Source organism: Austrofundulus limnaeus, unplaced genomic scaffold, assembly GCF_001266775.1.
Source record: "Austrofundulus limnaeus strain Quisiro unplaced genomic scaffold, Austrofundulus_limnaeus-1.0 Scaffold52, whole genome shotgun sequence".
Lineage (NCBI taxonomy): Eukaryota > Metazoa > Chordata > Actinopteri > Cyprinodontiformes > Rivulidae > Austrofundulus > Austrofundulus limnaeus.
The window spans coordinates 896,594-910,170 of record NW_013952454.1 but is presented as its reverse complement, the minus strand read 5'-3'; the positions used below and the strand labels follow the sequence as shown (position 1 = coordinate 910,170).

At 38.6% G+C, this 13,577-nt stretch overlaps 3 protein-coding genes across 4 annotated transcripts in view; 2 read left to right on the top strand and 1 right to left on the bottom strand.

The window, feature by feature from the left end:
• The window catches only part of LOC106517686 (complement C4), a 52,940-nt gene extending 50,203 nt beyond the window's left edge, over positions 1 to 2,737 (bottom strand). Inside the window, exons 1-3 of the mRNA XM_014008665.1 lie at positions 2,711 to 2,737; positions 1,187 to 1,220; positions 755 to 816 (exon numbers count right to left, since the gene is read on the bottom strand). Coding sequence (XP_013864119.1) covers positions 755 to 816; positions 1,187 to 1,220; positions 2,711 to 2,737 — 123 coding nt within the window. The remainder of the gene's footprint in view (positions 1 to 754; positions 817 to 1,186; positions 1,221 to 2,710) is intronic.
• tnxba (tenascin XBa) lies at positions 1,193 to 10,878 on the top strand. The gene is made up of 15 exons (XM_014008722.1): positions 1,193 to 1,318; positions 2,996 to 4,153; positions 4,237 to 4,368; positions 4,446 to 5,525; positions 5,617 to 5,739; positions 6,265 to 6,408; positions 6,501 to 6,620; positions 6,708 to 6,863; positions 7,265 to 7,374; positions 7,460 to 7,592; positions 7,670 to 7,821; positions 7,905 to 8,001; positions 8,085 to 8,246; positions 10,154 to 10,317; positions 10,402 to 10,878. Exons 2-15 carry the CDS (start codon positions 3,094 to 3,096, stop codon positions 10,498 to 10,500), a joined length of 3,732 nt encoding a protein of 1,243 aa, XP_013864176.1. The 5' UTR covers positions 1,193 to 1,318; positions 2,996 to 3,093; the 3' UTR covers positions 10,501 to 10,878.
• A 74-nt stretch (positions 10,879 to 10,952) lies between these two features.
• cyp21a2 (cytochrome P450, family 21, subfamily A, polypeptide 2) overlaps positions 10,953 to 13,577 on the top strand; it is a 7,133-nt gene continuing 4,508 nt past the window's right edge. The window contains exons 1-7 of one of the 2 annotated variants that reach the window (XM_014008723.1): positions 10,953 to 11,290; positions 11,374 to 11,565; positions 11,684 to 11,773; positions 12,555 to 12,709; positions 12,800 to 12,895; positions 13,115 to 13,225; positions 13,314 to 13,400. In XM_014008723.1, the coding sequence (XP_013864177.1) occupies positions 11,176 to 11,290; positions 11,374 to 11,565; positions 11,684 to 11,773; positions 12,555 to 12,709; positions 12,800 to 12,895; positions 13,115 to 13,225; positions 13,314 to 13,400 (846 nt within the window). In that variant the 5' untranslated portion in view covers positions 10,953 to 11,175. The remainder of the gene's footprint in view (positions 11,291 to 11,373; positions 11,566 to 11,683; positions 11,774 to 12,554; positions 12,710 to 12,799; positions 12,896 to 13,114; positions 13,226 to 13,313; positions 13,401 to 13,577) is intronic. The other variant, XM_014008724.1, reaches the window with a different exon arrangement.

Below are 13,577 nucleotides of genomic sequence, written 5' to 3'. Positions count from 1 at the left end.
TTAAATTCCAGTGAAATATATTTATGTTTGTGGTTGTAATGTGACAAAATATGGAAAAGTTCAAGGGGTATGAATACTTTTGCAAACCACTGTAAGTACAGTCCATTTACCATGTCTACATGCTTAAATGTATTGAGTTTCTGCTATGTGATTGGCTGATTTGACATTTGCGTTAATGAGCAGGTGTACCTAATAAAGTGGCCGGTGAGTGTATGTTTATATGTTTAACTCCTGATTGCTCAAAAACAAGGTTTGTTTTTCTGCTCATAAGGTTCTACTAATCCTAAAAAGTTAACAGTTAACGGCAACAATATCCTGCATATATCAAGGTACAATAATGGAAGTTCAGAGGGACTAAATCATTACAAAAAGTTTTTAGTTTCACATCCACCCTGTACATTTTTGTATGTTGACTATTTTAACAAAACATTTCTATCTTACCAGGCAGTAACGTTGTAGTAAAAGCTAAAGTGATTTCAACTCCTGTTCATGTTTTCCTCTATATGTGGGAGAACGTCACATATTCCTTGTTTGCTTAAAAACCGTTATAGTTCTCTTCATGTGGATTTCAAAGGGCGGGCTAGTGGGTGGCATCTTGCTAGAGATGCAGTGCCTGCACAGAACATTCCTTAAATCTGGTGGACAGTCGGTTGTTTGCATAACTCCCGTCTAGTTACATTTCATTACCTCCAACAAATAGCCGATTCATATAGCGAGGGGTTTCTGAAACCCAGTGTCAGCACTGAATACTTACAGAGTTGTGCTTTGTATTCCAGCTGAATCCAGATTCCCAGACATTTTTTTTTCTGTCAGGGACTACATGAAAAAAGTGAAGTTTTGTAAGTAAAACATTGTAAAATTTGTTATGGTGTAATAATAAGCAGGAAACATTATACAATAAAAAGTAAAAGTATAAGTTAAAAATAAAAACCCTGACTAAAAACACAGACTGACAGATTAGACCAGTGAGCATTTTTGAATTTATTCATCAAATATGTTTTCTTCCTTTAACAGAATCCAAAAAATCTGTTGCTACATTTAATACACAAATCAGTGTAAAAATGTCACTCTAAGTCCAATACAAATATTTTTCATGGTGGTTAAGGGGATGGGACCAGTGTGTGTGTGTGTGTGTGTGTGTAGAGGTGGGGTGGTGTCCTTAAGTAGGGGCAGACTTATCACTTACCTTCTTTGCAGTGGGAGTCCTTTCTCAGCTCTTTCTTCCAAGTTCAAATCCAGCCTGCGTGAGCTTCTCTTGCTTAGATGGAGGGAGAAACATAAAGTCAGACATAAAACCAACAACTAATTTATCCTTCTGGTAAGCTTCATTTTACATTTAATTCACAATTTTTAAAAGAGTTCAACTGTAGACACTTGGAGAAATACATCCAGTACATTTTAAAGTCTGTTTTTATGTGTGGTGGTGATGGGCTAAAGGTTCAGAGCAGAAGTATTTTTCACCGAGCTGAATAACAGAAAAGTAGTCTTGCACTTAAAATGATCGTATTTGGCACTAACTTTAGCTTTGATGCRAGATTTAGTGTCCAAATAATGTTTTGTTTTCGTATTTGTTGTATTTCTTATTTTTCCTATTTTTTTAATCATTTTAATCACATTAAATTATAGTGTGACATTTTGTATTTCAGTTTTAAAGTTAAAACTGTAGCCTAAAAGCCCAATTTTCTGCAACTTCAGAGGAAAATCTAAAGCTTTACGTTATTATAGCAAAACAATAAAAGCAAACATAATTGCGTAATAATTAATGAATATTTCCGTGTTTTAGGAGTTAGCAGATTTTTTTTTTTACTTTCCATACTTTGAAAGGTGCGCCGTGTCCGTTACTTCTATATAGTAGCACTTTGTTATCGCTCTTCTTACTCTCACAGGCTGACTTTTTGGATTAACCACAGGTTTTTTTATTCCTTCTCATTTATATTTTACTTGTTTCGCAGTAGGGTTGGGCATAACTGTATCATGTGCAATTAATCRTCAGAAAAACATTAATCSATTATTTTTTGGCACTTGACGATTAATGCGTTTAATACCAGTAGGCAGACTAAATCTCCATTTAATCTGCTCGATGCTCTCCGCTTCAAATATGACAAACATTAAAATAGTTCTGAAATTTATTTATCTATCAACACAATTTTAAAATTTGATGTACAGATTGAAGTCTGTAATTTTGACACAATTTGKAAYAGAGTTTTATGAACAGCARAACTTCCCCACTGAATAGGTCATGTGAGTAGGACATTAGAGTGTCCAGAAACTCCAGGGCATTAATCGTCATATTAATTGTTATCGGCTAMATACCGAAATTAATCGTGATTTATTTTTTTGCCAATATTGCCCAACCCTATTTCGCAGATGTTGAACAGAAACATGACTGGAATTCTTTTGATCTGAATTTGTTCTGTATGTTTTTAAAGTATACTAAAATACATATAATTGGTTTTAACATTGTGTTCAGTTATAAAAAAATAAATCTGAATTTATAATGAATAGTCTCATTTTCTTAAATGTTTGGTTTATGCACAGTGATTTCTGGACAAAATTGGTTCCAACAAAATTGTATTTTAAAGAAACTTGTATGCATAGTAGGATACAAATCTTCCTTTGACATCCCCAATAAATGGGAAATCACAGCACATAACTTAAAGCTTGTGGCTTGCTTTTCATCCCTGAAAATAATTAAAGCTTTTAAACTTACTGCAAAAAATGTTGTATATTTTACCATTTCTGGCAAGGAACAGTGCCACTTTAGAGCAGATCATAAAACCTTGGATTGATGTAAGAGGAGCTTGTGAGTGGGCACATTATCTGAAGAGTGTGAATGGGAAGTCTGTGAATGTAGCTGACCAGTGCTGAAGAGTGTCTATACTCAGTAAGAGCATGCTTAGAACTCAGACTTATGAAGAAAGTTATAAATGGCCTGACATGGGTTTTCTGGTTTACAGTCAATCATCTTATATGTATTTTTTTTTTTCATCTATAGGAGTGACCTGGCAAATTCAATCCAACAACTGTTCCAAAAAGTAAAATAGTAAAGGAGGACCTTTCATATACGTATATAACTGATCATTCAAAAGCAATATGATATCTGGGTACAGCAGCAGGCTCAAGATGCTGTTTACTCTAGGACTTCTCCTCCTCCTCACCCCACTTCCCTCTTTTGAAACCACAACCAATCAGAAGAGAGATGCCAGAGGAAGCAATGTGACCAAGACCAATACTGTTCTCACTCTCTTAAAACCAAAAACCACTTCCAAACAGATTGCGAACCCCGCCCTTAAACCAAATCCAGTCAACACAACGGTTTTACCAACATCAGGTTCCAACCAAAAACCTACAACAGCCAGCCCTACCAAGACACCCAAAACCAGGCTCAGCGTTGCAGTAAATCAAACCACTTCAGCAGCAGCAAAGGCTGCTCCAACTAGCATCATCATGAACAAAGACAAACACAAAGTCAACCAGACTGCTTCCAGAGATAACCCTGCACCCACCGGAGCTCCAAAGGTTCAATCAACATCTACAAAAGCTCCTTCAACCAGTAAAACAACAAAAATCAAACCCCAACACTCTGCCAATCCCAGTCCTTCACCAAAACCTTCATCAACCAGTGGGGCGAAAATGATCGAAGAAAAGCCTAATCAAACCGTTCAGCTCATTTCAGGGAAGAATGTTTCAGTCAATCACAGTAAAACTGTTAAAAACAAGCCTACAGCCTCTGCAAATCAAACCATTGATGCCGATAACCGTCCCAGCAGTGATGAAAACTCCAAAGACCATCCGACTTCAACAACGAATGTTCACAATGTTCCATCAAAACCAGCAAAAGATGACAAAGTTAGTGATTCAACTGCAGACAAAAACAAAGCAACACCCTCTGCAAATCACACTTCAACAACCACCACCGTCAAAGAAAAGCCTGCCCCTTCACAGCCAATCAAAGTGGTCATCAGTGACGGCTGTGACTCAAGCCACGCGAAGGAACAGGAGTTGACCCTGAAGCCTGGCGCTCCTTTATTGATGACACATAAAATCAGCCTGCTCCCTGGTGGCTGTACTGGAGAATGTGAAGCTGAGATGGCCGATTTGAAAGGACGTGTGGCCAGACTGGAAAAAGAAATGTCCTTTTTATTGGGGAACTGTACGTCTTACCAATTTTACACATCTAAATCAATGTTTTACAAATCTGAGTTATTAATTCTGGTTCCTCCCGCTGCCATGCAGGTCCATGTTCTGCAAATTGTCCAAATGACTGTAGTGGAAATGGGAAATGTGAGAAGGGGAAATGTATCTGCCATCAAGGATTTATGGGTCCAGACTGCAGTAAGTGTGCACAGGGTGCCAAGTGTAATGAAGGTAAGAGCTTCTACTGTTCTTACAATAAAAAAACTTGTTCGTTTTTTTTTAACTGACTCTTAACCTCTACTTTGCAGTTTCAGAAAGTAACAGGAATGAAAAAGAAAAAGAGAAGAACATGACCATACAGGAAAAGAAAAACATCACTAAAGTGGACAACAAAGGGCTGACGGAAGGGTTTGAAAACAAAGCTACCAATACCAAAGTAGGATCTAATGCAAAAGAGGGACATGTGAAACCACAAGACAACAAAAAAACTTCTGACAACAAAATTAATGAAAAAACTGACAGAAGCGAGCAAGAGGCTCTCCAAGGGAAACCCCAAACCAAAAATGTTTCTCCAACAAACAACCCAAAACCTGATCAGAAAAAAAATGACAAAGAATATCTTAATCTTGACAACATAAAAGATGATCCTCTATCCAATGTAACACAGGGTAATACGAAAAAAACTAATGGCACAGCTAAAGTTGAAACCAATACTTCTCAAAACACAAGTCCAAAGAAAAACAAAAAAGAACACGACGTAACCAGGAAGCCCACACTAGCTGAGATGAAGAACCCYCAATCATCTGAGAAAAAACAAAGCAACACTGATAAACCAGAAAACAAAAATGAGCAAGCTACTGAAAACAGGAAAACTCCAGGTGTGGCTGCAAAAGACAAGGTCATACAGAAAAATCAACATGTTACGAACACAACTAATAAAATGACAGAGAGGACGAATGTCCTTAAGAACAAAACAGAAATCCATAGGACCAAAATGACTGGCGGTTTAGGGTCGATGAAAGTTGAGAACATTTCCTCCCACAGCTTTACCGTCAACTGGCTAGCACCTCAAGGAATGTTCAAGAATTTCACTGTGATTAGAAAAGAGCCACTGACAGAGAGTGAGCATGAGGAAGAGCTTGAAGTGGAGGCTGCAGCCTGGAACTCAACTGAGGCACAACATGAGAGCACCAACTTAACCGTCTCCTCCAGCAAAACAGCTGGATTCAAAGATAAAACTGAAACCAAGAGGATCTCTATGGTGCTGCCGGGCAACGTACGCTCTGTGGAGTTCAGTAATCTCAGAGCAGACACCCACTACTCTCTGCAAATCTATGGGACTACGGCAGAGAGAAGATCCAAGATTCACAGAGTAACAGCGATAACTGGTTAGCAATAAATAAGATCCTAATTCACGATTATAAAACAGACACTAAAAAACAATTAATATAATAAAAACTAATTGTCTTCTATTCTCAGGTCCTAAACCACCCACCAAACTGGTTTTCAGCAACGTAACAGAAAATTCTGTTGCTGTTTCCTGGACCAAACCAAAGACTGTTTTTACAGGCTTCAGAGTAACATACATCAACAAGGCAACAGGTCAGTCAAAAATCCTTTATTACAAGTCAGAAATTATATTACAAGTCAGAAATTTATTCAAAATCTCTGACTGACTACATCTGTCCTTCTTGAAGGACAGATATTCGTCAGTCCAAGGAAAAAGATTATGGAATAATCTGGAAAGTGATTATAAAAAGCCTGGTTCACTTAAATTGTTTAAGAGAATGATAATTGTTGGTTTGTTGGAGAGATATAAGATTGTATAATGTGTATTTATAAGTATTACTGTTTGAGAAATTGAAGTTTTTGTTTCTATTATCGGATTTTATGGTTCGTAATTAATATTATTACTTTTTCAAAAATAGGGGCAGATATTGTAAAAAAAATTCTCCTTCTGCTACCTTTCATTTTGTTTGATTTGTATTTTTGTTGTATGCAAATTTGTTTTGTTTTTAATGAAATGAATAAATGAATAAATAAATAAATAGATTTAGATCATAAGACAAAGTTGGGTGCATTTGTAAAATGTGGCAAATATATGATGTCTGTTTTTTATGCCGTCAGGGAAGAGCCGCTACGTGAGCGTGAGCTCTCAGCAGTCACATGTTGTTCTGTCCGAGTTGTCCAGCGGGTCATCCTACACTATCAGTGTTACCACAGTTAAAGGCAGGGCTCAGAGTGATGAGCTCACATCTGTTATCACCACAGGTATACTTTCAGACAAGCCCACCTTTACAGACTTGTACATTTATGTTGCTTGACATGTGAGAAAAGAAATAACTTATGTCTTGACGGTATAGTGCCTGCCCCTCCAACACATCTTCAAGTCAACAATGTAACCGATACCAGAGCTGTGCTGCAATGGACCCCCAGCCTGGGGAAAGTAGACAGTTTCATCATCAACTACGAGTCCTCCAAAAGTGAGTGTTGCACCATTACCAACATCTGGTGACGAAGTGTGATTAACTGATTGGAGTGTCTTATTTGTTTTGCCTTTTTGTTCACAGCTCCCAATGTRACAGTAACAGTGATGCTGTCAGGAAGCTCAGCTCAGTACCAGCTTAAAGGCCTGCAGAGAGGCACGCTGTACAAGGTCAAAGTGCTGAGCCAAAAGGGCAGCCTCAAGAGCGTGGCCATCTCATCTACTTTCACTACTGCAAACGGTGAGCGAAWGAGAAAGGATAAACTATCCTATGTACCTACTATGCTGGTACAAGGGGAGAAGAACAACATGTGACTCTATGAACAATAGAGCTAATCAAGCCTATTGTTAGGCGATTGCCCTCTTTTGCATGTGACTAACCTGTTTGTCCATTTGCATGTGACTAACCTGTTTGTCCATGAAGAGGCAGTGCTTATAAGGCTGAGTTCACCTGAAACTCATCAGACTGAAGAAGTCTCTTGGGGGAGAGACGAAACGTTTCGCTAAAGAAGAACCCATCCAAAGGACCTACTTATTTTTTTCTTTTTTGAGAAAGGATAAAGATGCTCATAAGCCAGATATGAATAATATGTGGGTTCATGCCTAGACTTTTACCTGTTAATGTTTGTGGTCATCTCGCAGTGGTTAAAGCCAGTGAGGTTGGTGCTCGCTCCGCAGTGATCACCTGGAGAACGCCCGTCGTTTATCACAGCTACAGGGTGATCTATCAGGTGGCAGGAGAGAAGGCAAAGGTGGGTGACGATCCTTCACAACTAGCACAAAGAGAGATCTCACAGTTACAGCAGAATACGCTTTTTATGTGTGTTTCTCTGTTAGGAGGTGATCCTGGAGCCCACCTACACAGAATATAAACTGACAGGCCTGATACCGCTGTCACGCTACACCGTTCTGGTACAAGGGGAGAAAAACGAACGCTACACATCTCTTGTCACCTCACAGTTCATCACTGGTACTTTTTTTTGTACTTTGCCATCTTTTTTATAGGAAACAGATTGTATCTAACATTGTGTGTGTTTATCTTTTCAGGGAAGGTGCGTTTCCCTTTTCCTACAGAGTGTTCCCAGGAGCTGCTGAATGGAGCCCTGGAGTCGGGGGAGGTTGACATCTACCCACAAGGAAAAGAGGGACAAGCAGTGAGAGTCTACTGTGACATGGAGACTGATGGAGGCGGCTGGACGGTAAAATTACAAACTATTATATCTGCTACACTTCAAACCAAGCCAGTCTATAAAACAAGCTAAGAAAAAAAAGTGTTTTGTAGGTGTTCCAGAGAAGAACAAATGGAAAAACAGATTTCTACAGGACCTGGAGTGACTACAAAGCTGGCTTTGGAAACCTGAGCGAAGAATTCTGGCTTGGTYAGAAATCATCACCACTTCTGATTAAAAGCTGTTTTAAACGATATCTGTCTAAATTGTAAAGTGTCTCCTTTCTTTGCCAGGTAATGAGCTCCTGCACAGCCTGACCAGTATGGGCCCTGTGAGTTTGAGAGTGGACATAAGAGCTGGAAACGACACAGTTTACGCTCACTACACCAACTTCTCCATCGCTTCGGAGGAGAAGAACTATATCCTTACTGTGTCCGGCTACACGGGAACAGCAGGTGCACAAACTTGAGCTTTTTTTTTCTTTTTTTTTTTTTTTGGTTTTATTAAAATTTAAAAGTTCACAAATGTTAAAAAAGTAAACGCTACAAAGCAGGAGTAAGTATTAGGAAAAAAATGCCAGGTTTGGGTGTTTTGTTGAATACTGCAGTGCCTACACCTCTAAAAACAAATAAATCACAAGAATGATGTTTCATTTTAGTTGTTAACTTATCTTAAAACAATCAAACACTTTGTTTCTTATATCTACAAAATTTATAGTAGTATTCCAGGCCAAGAAATGAGTTTAATAATGACTTTTTCTCTCAGATGTTGATGTAATGATACATTATATGGCACTAAGAAAGACTTCTAGAGGCATTCTGGCAGCAAACAGACCCTCACAAAGTACCACATCCAAACATCASCATCAACACAGGAACATATTACAACCAAACAGCATTTACAGTAGGTTTATATACTGCTATCTTTAAAGCAGAGGTTCTCAAACTGGGGTCTGCAAGAGGTATCTTGGGGGTCCTCAAAAATATTCACTTTATTGTTAATTTGGTTTTTATTTTTCAAAATGCATGGGGAACACTGAACTAATAAAACAAACATAATAAACTAAATAAAAAATATATTCCCATGGCATTTAGGAGTTAAAAATAATAATAAATTATCTTTTAAAACAGCATGAGGTTTATGAGGGGGTTGTTTTGTTTTGTTTTTTGCCCTTGTAATGGGTCCCCAGACCCAAAAGGTTTGTTTCCCTGCTCTGAAGCCACAGGCATAGTTCCTCTGTTAGAGATTTCAGAAGGTTAACAGAGCTTTACTTAAGTTAGTGAAACACCAAAAAATAATTACATATTTGCAGCTACTATGCAATTTGCAAATTGTTTTACTTGTGTTGTTCTCAAAGGCTTGCAGTTACAAACACTGCTAGTTCGTTAAAATTCAGAACTGGCCCACTCCTAAAAGACAATTTTAATTATTAGTTCAGACATTTCAAGAGGACAGAGTTGTATAGCTTAGACTGGTTAAGGTTAGCTTGCTAAACTGTAACATAAAACCTGTAAGCTTTCACCCTAATATAGGCTACTTCTTTCAAATGTTTAAGATACTCTGCGATGTAAAACAAAAAAAAAGTGCTATAAACATTTAAAAANCGTTGGGTCTGACTGAATCGTTCCAGTAATTAATGGCCAAACATCGACAGGTGAGGAAGGTTGAGTGGTGCGTTCGACGTACCTCGGAAATCATAWATTCGTTCAATTTGGAACGCTGAAAACTCGTAGGATTTTTATTACTGCAGCTATYRTTAYTTTTTTATTACTTGATGTAGCTMTACTGGATCTTATAAGTTAGAAGTGGTCAAGAATTCACAATMAAAGTCAGAATTCTAATCAGAGGAGAAGTTTGAGTCGATTTTTCCGGCATAGATATCGGAAATCCCTACTTCCGGGTATGAATAGAACGCACCGTAAAGGCAAAATGGTAAGAGTTGGTATGGTCCTCTGTAAGGGGCGTCTGAAATCAATAATTAAGATTTATTCAAACTGAAATACTGTATAAAAATACATAATAAAATATATAAATTGGGCGTGATATAAACAATTRGTCATTTTAAATCCAGTTTAATCATTAGTTTCTACTTTTTGAAAGGACCAAATGTCATTATTAAGTCAATCTCGCCCTTTTTCCCCACCAGTAAATGGGACCATTTTTACCAGCCTTAATGTTTTACTMAGTTAAATTCTAAAATGGAAAGTAATTTGAAAAAAAAAAACATTAAATTATTTTAGAAATTTAAACTATTCTTACCCATGGTTAAGAGGGTTAAGATGATTGTGAAAACGAAGAGAGAGATGAGGAAATGAATGCTGCCACTTCCCATCTAATACAAGACAATTTTCTTCAACACAAGGTGACTCGATGAGGTACCACAATGGGCGTCCATTCTCAACCCGAGACAAGGACCCGGACCCTGTGGGGATCCACTGTGCCAAGGCCTACATGGGAGGCTGGTGGTACAAAAACTGCTACAAGGTCAACCTCAACGGCCTTTWYGGCACCAGCAGTAAAAATCAGGTATTAAAATTAGTCATCTTAACTTCTCTGATCGCTCTCACCGAATGCGCACCAATGATTTACTGTTTCTTTGTTCTCTTTTAGGGAGTCGTCTGGATAGACTGGAAAGGTAAAGACTTCTCCATTCCCTTCACTGAGATGAAGTTCAGACCCTCCAGGTTCTCCCCTGCAACTCACGGCTAAAGATGCGTCGCTCTCCACGAAGTCACAAATCCAGAAAACAAACGTCGCAACAGCTGGATGTCTCTTTCCAAATGAAATGTCATGGAGTGGTTTCAAAAAGGACGACTGCAGCAACAATGGCATATAATTCATGTTTTTCTGAGTTGTTTTTTTTGTGTGTGTGTCTGTGTGTGTGTGCGTGTTTGAGGAAATACAACAAAGAATGAAGAAGTGCTTCATTGTGACTTTTATATGTTGTTTTAATCTTTTGCATGATGCAACCAAATTAAAACCATTCTGTTTTTAAGCCTTTGCCCACCACAAACTATACATTCCCACTATTACTGTAATGAAACGTGCACTGTCTTACTCCATTGGAATAAACAAGTCTAGAGTGGGGTTTAAGTGTCGTCTTGTTTCATGGGAATAAAAATGTTCTGTCAGACCAAGAGTTTTGCACCAAGATAGAGAAACGCTGACATGACTGATTCTTATGTAAGCTGTGGTTTATTTTTATGCCCTTCAACACGTATCAGGCTATCTATCTGGTACATGCGTTGCACTCAGTACCTATCTTGACCTAAAACATTTAGATAYCCTTGATTTTAGTGCAAACATCCTATCAGCGACATGACACTGAGGAGGCAGCTATAAAGGAGAGGAGTGAAGTTCTGACCTGCTTTTTGAGCAAACAAAATGGCATTAGAGATATCACTGATCAGTGTTGGAGCTGTGTTTTTGCTCGTACTGCTGTTACTGGTGGTGATTTCTGGTCGGAGGGACACTCGTTCACGGGGAAAGGACAAAGTAGGTGAGTCCAGGTGTGTGTCAGTAAACACAACGTGATCCTGTCAGCTGTTCCAGTCTCACGCTGGTCTTTTTGGATGCATCTAGGGGTCGAATCTGGACTTTTGCAGCATCTGTGTCAGTTTCTCCATTGCTCCTCATCCCCCTCCATCCCAGGACCCCCCGGCCGCTTCCTCATCGGCAACATGATGGAGCTGGCCCACGACCACATGCCGATTCACCTCACCAATCTGGCGCAGAGATTTGGAAACATTTACCGCCTGAAATGTGGAAACACAAGTAAACATCCTGAAAATGACAACRCATATTGTTTCACTATCAACTGTTCACTAAAACCTTGAATGTTTTGAACCAAATTCTGAATCTGAACTTTGTTTTTTTTTTATATTTTTTTAAGCCATGGTGGTGCTCAGTAGTAGTGAAATCATAAGAGAAGCGCTGGTGAAGAAATGGTCCGACTTTGCAGGAAGACCAGTCTCCTACACAGGTGATGACTCTTTATCAAACTGATGAATAGTGGTGATCAATACTGAAATATTGATACGACCGATACCAGAAYTTTATCTTCTAGAATCGATACTAAAATCAAAAATATCGATACTTTGATACTTCAATTATTTCACAAAATATTTTCACATTAACAGGAAATAGTGGAAACAAACTACTCAAATCTTGTCTAAGTCAAATGTGGTTGGAGGGAACTACTTTTTCTTCCGCTTGAGTAATGCATGCGCACAGTGGCACATGCTCAGTCACTCAGTCTGTAGAKGTATGGCARGTCATTTTAACATAAAAYCTGCTTTGTCTGACTGTAATTAMATTCTAGTTCCCAAACTTTTTCATGCCATGRMMCCCCAAACAGGATTGGTTCTRGCCAAGGACCTTCTYGCAAACCCACAAACAATGCTACAAAATATACAAAGTAACAACTTTTAAACTGTTTTCTCTCACTTTTATTCACTATTCAAAAATTATTGTATTTCTTTAGAATAAGAACTGTGCTAAACAAATATAAGGTTAGTGTTAGAAAGACTTTTAAATTAAATAAATTACTATGTCATGTATTATTTATAAAGCGGTTATTTGAAAAACGCTACTTTACCAAATACATTATATGTGTTAGCACAAAGTATCAGTATCGGATCAGTATCACCGATACCAGCCAAATTTTATTCGGTATCAGTTTCGGAAAGAGAATTGGCAGTATCGAATATCACCACTGATGAATGCAAAGACTACACATCCTCACGAGCTCTCTGTTGAATCAGGTAATATTGTCTCTGGGGGAGGGCGCAACATCTCTTTGGGGGACTACACTGAGGAGTGGAGGGCGCACCGTCGTCTCGTCCACAGTGCCTTGCTGCGAGGCTGCCAGCAGTCTTTGCATGGCGTGATCGAGAGGCAGGCTCTGCATCTGAGAAAGGTGGGAAAACCAAGCAGCAGTCCCAAAGAAACCCAAAATCTGGGGTATTTCCAGTGTCGCCACATTATCTGATGTCTTTTTATTGCTCAGGTTCTGCTGGACTATCATATGAAACCTGTTGATCTCTCAGAAGACTTCACAGTGGCAGCCAGTAACGTCATCACCACTTTGGCTTTTGGAAAAGAAGTCTGTTCTCTATTTTTTTCAATAGTTTATTTTGAACTGGAAATGGTTTATGAAATCAACATGAAAGAAACTGTTGTGATTTTGCCAGACCTGTAATTTGTTGGTGGGGAAGTGGGTAAAGTTTCTGTTTATGGGGACTTGTTTTTGGAAACATGTATTGCACAAACACAGTTACACATTGCCGTTCTGTAGAAACGCAGTGTTTATCGCTTCTTCTAGTACGATAAGAAGTCGCCAGAGCTGCAGCAGCTGCACAACTGTCTGAACGAGATAGTTGGTTTGTGGGGCTCCTCCTGGATTTCTGCACTAGACTCCTTTCCACTGCTCAGAGTCAGTACAAATCCACTTTCACAGCTGTCGGTCACATTGTATTAAATCTGATTCTTTTTCACGAATTCCAACACTTTCTCTCTCAAAGAAATTACCAAACCCCRTGTTTGCACGTCTTCTAAAAGAAGTGGCCAGGAGGGATGAAATCATAAAGCACCACCTCGATGATTATAAGGTTAGTAGTGCGGAGTCAATGGTGTCATTTTAGGAGTTTAAAGTGCCTGTGACATCAATTTTTTGTAATAAATGTGAATGCGTTTTTGGAAAGAGAACATTGATAACATAATGCAAAACAAATTTCATGCTGCTGAGATGAACAGTTGTTGAGATATTTGCATGTGAAGAAACAGGA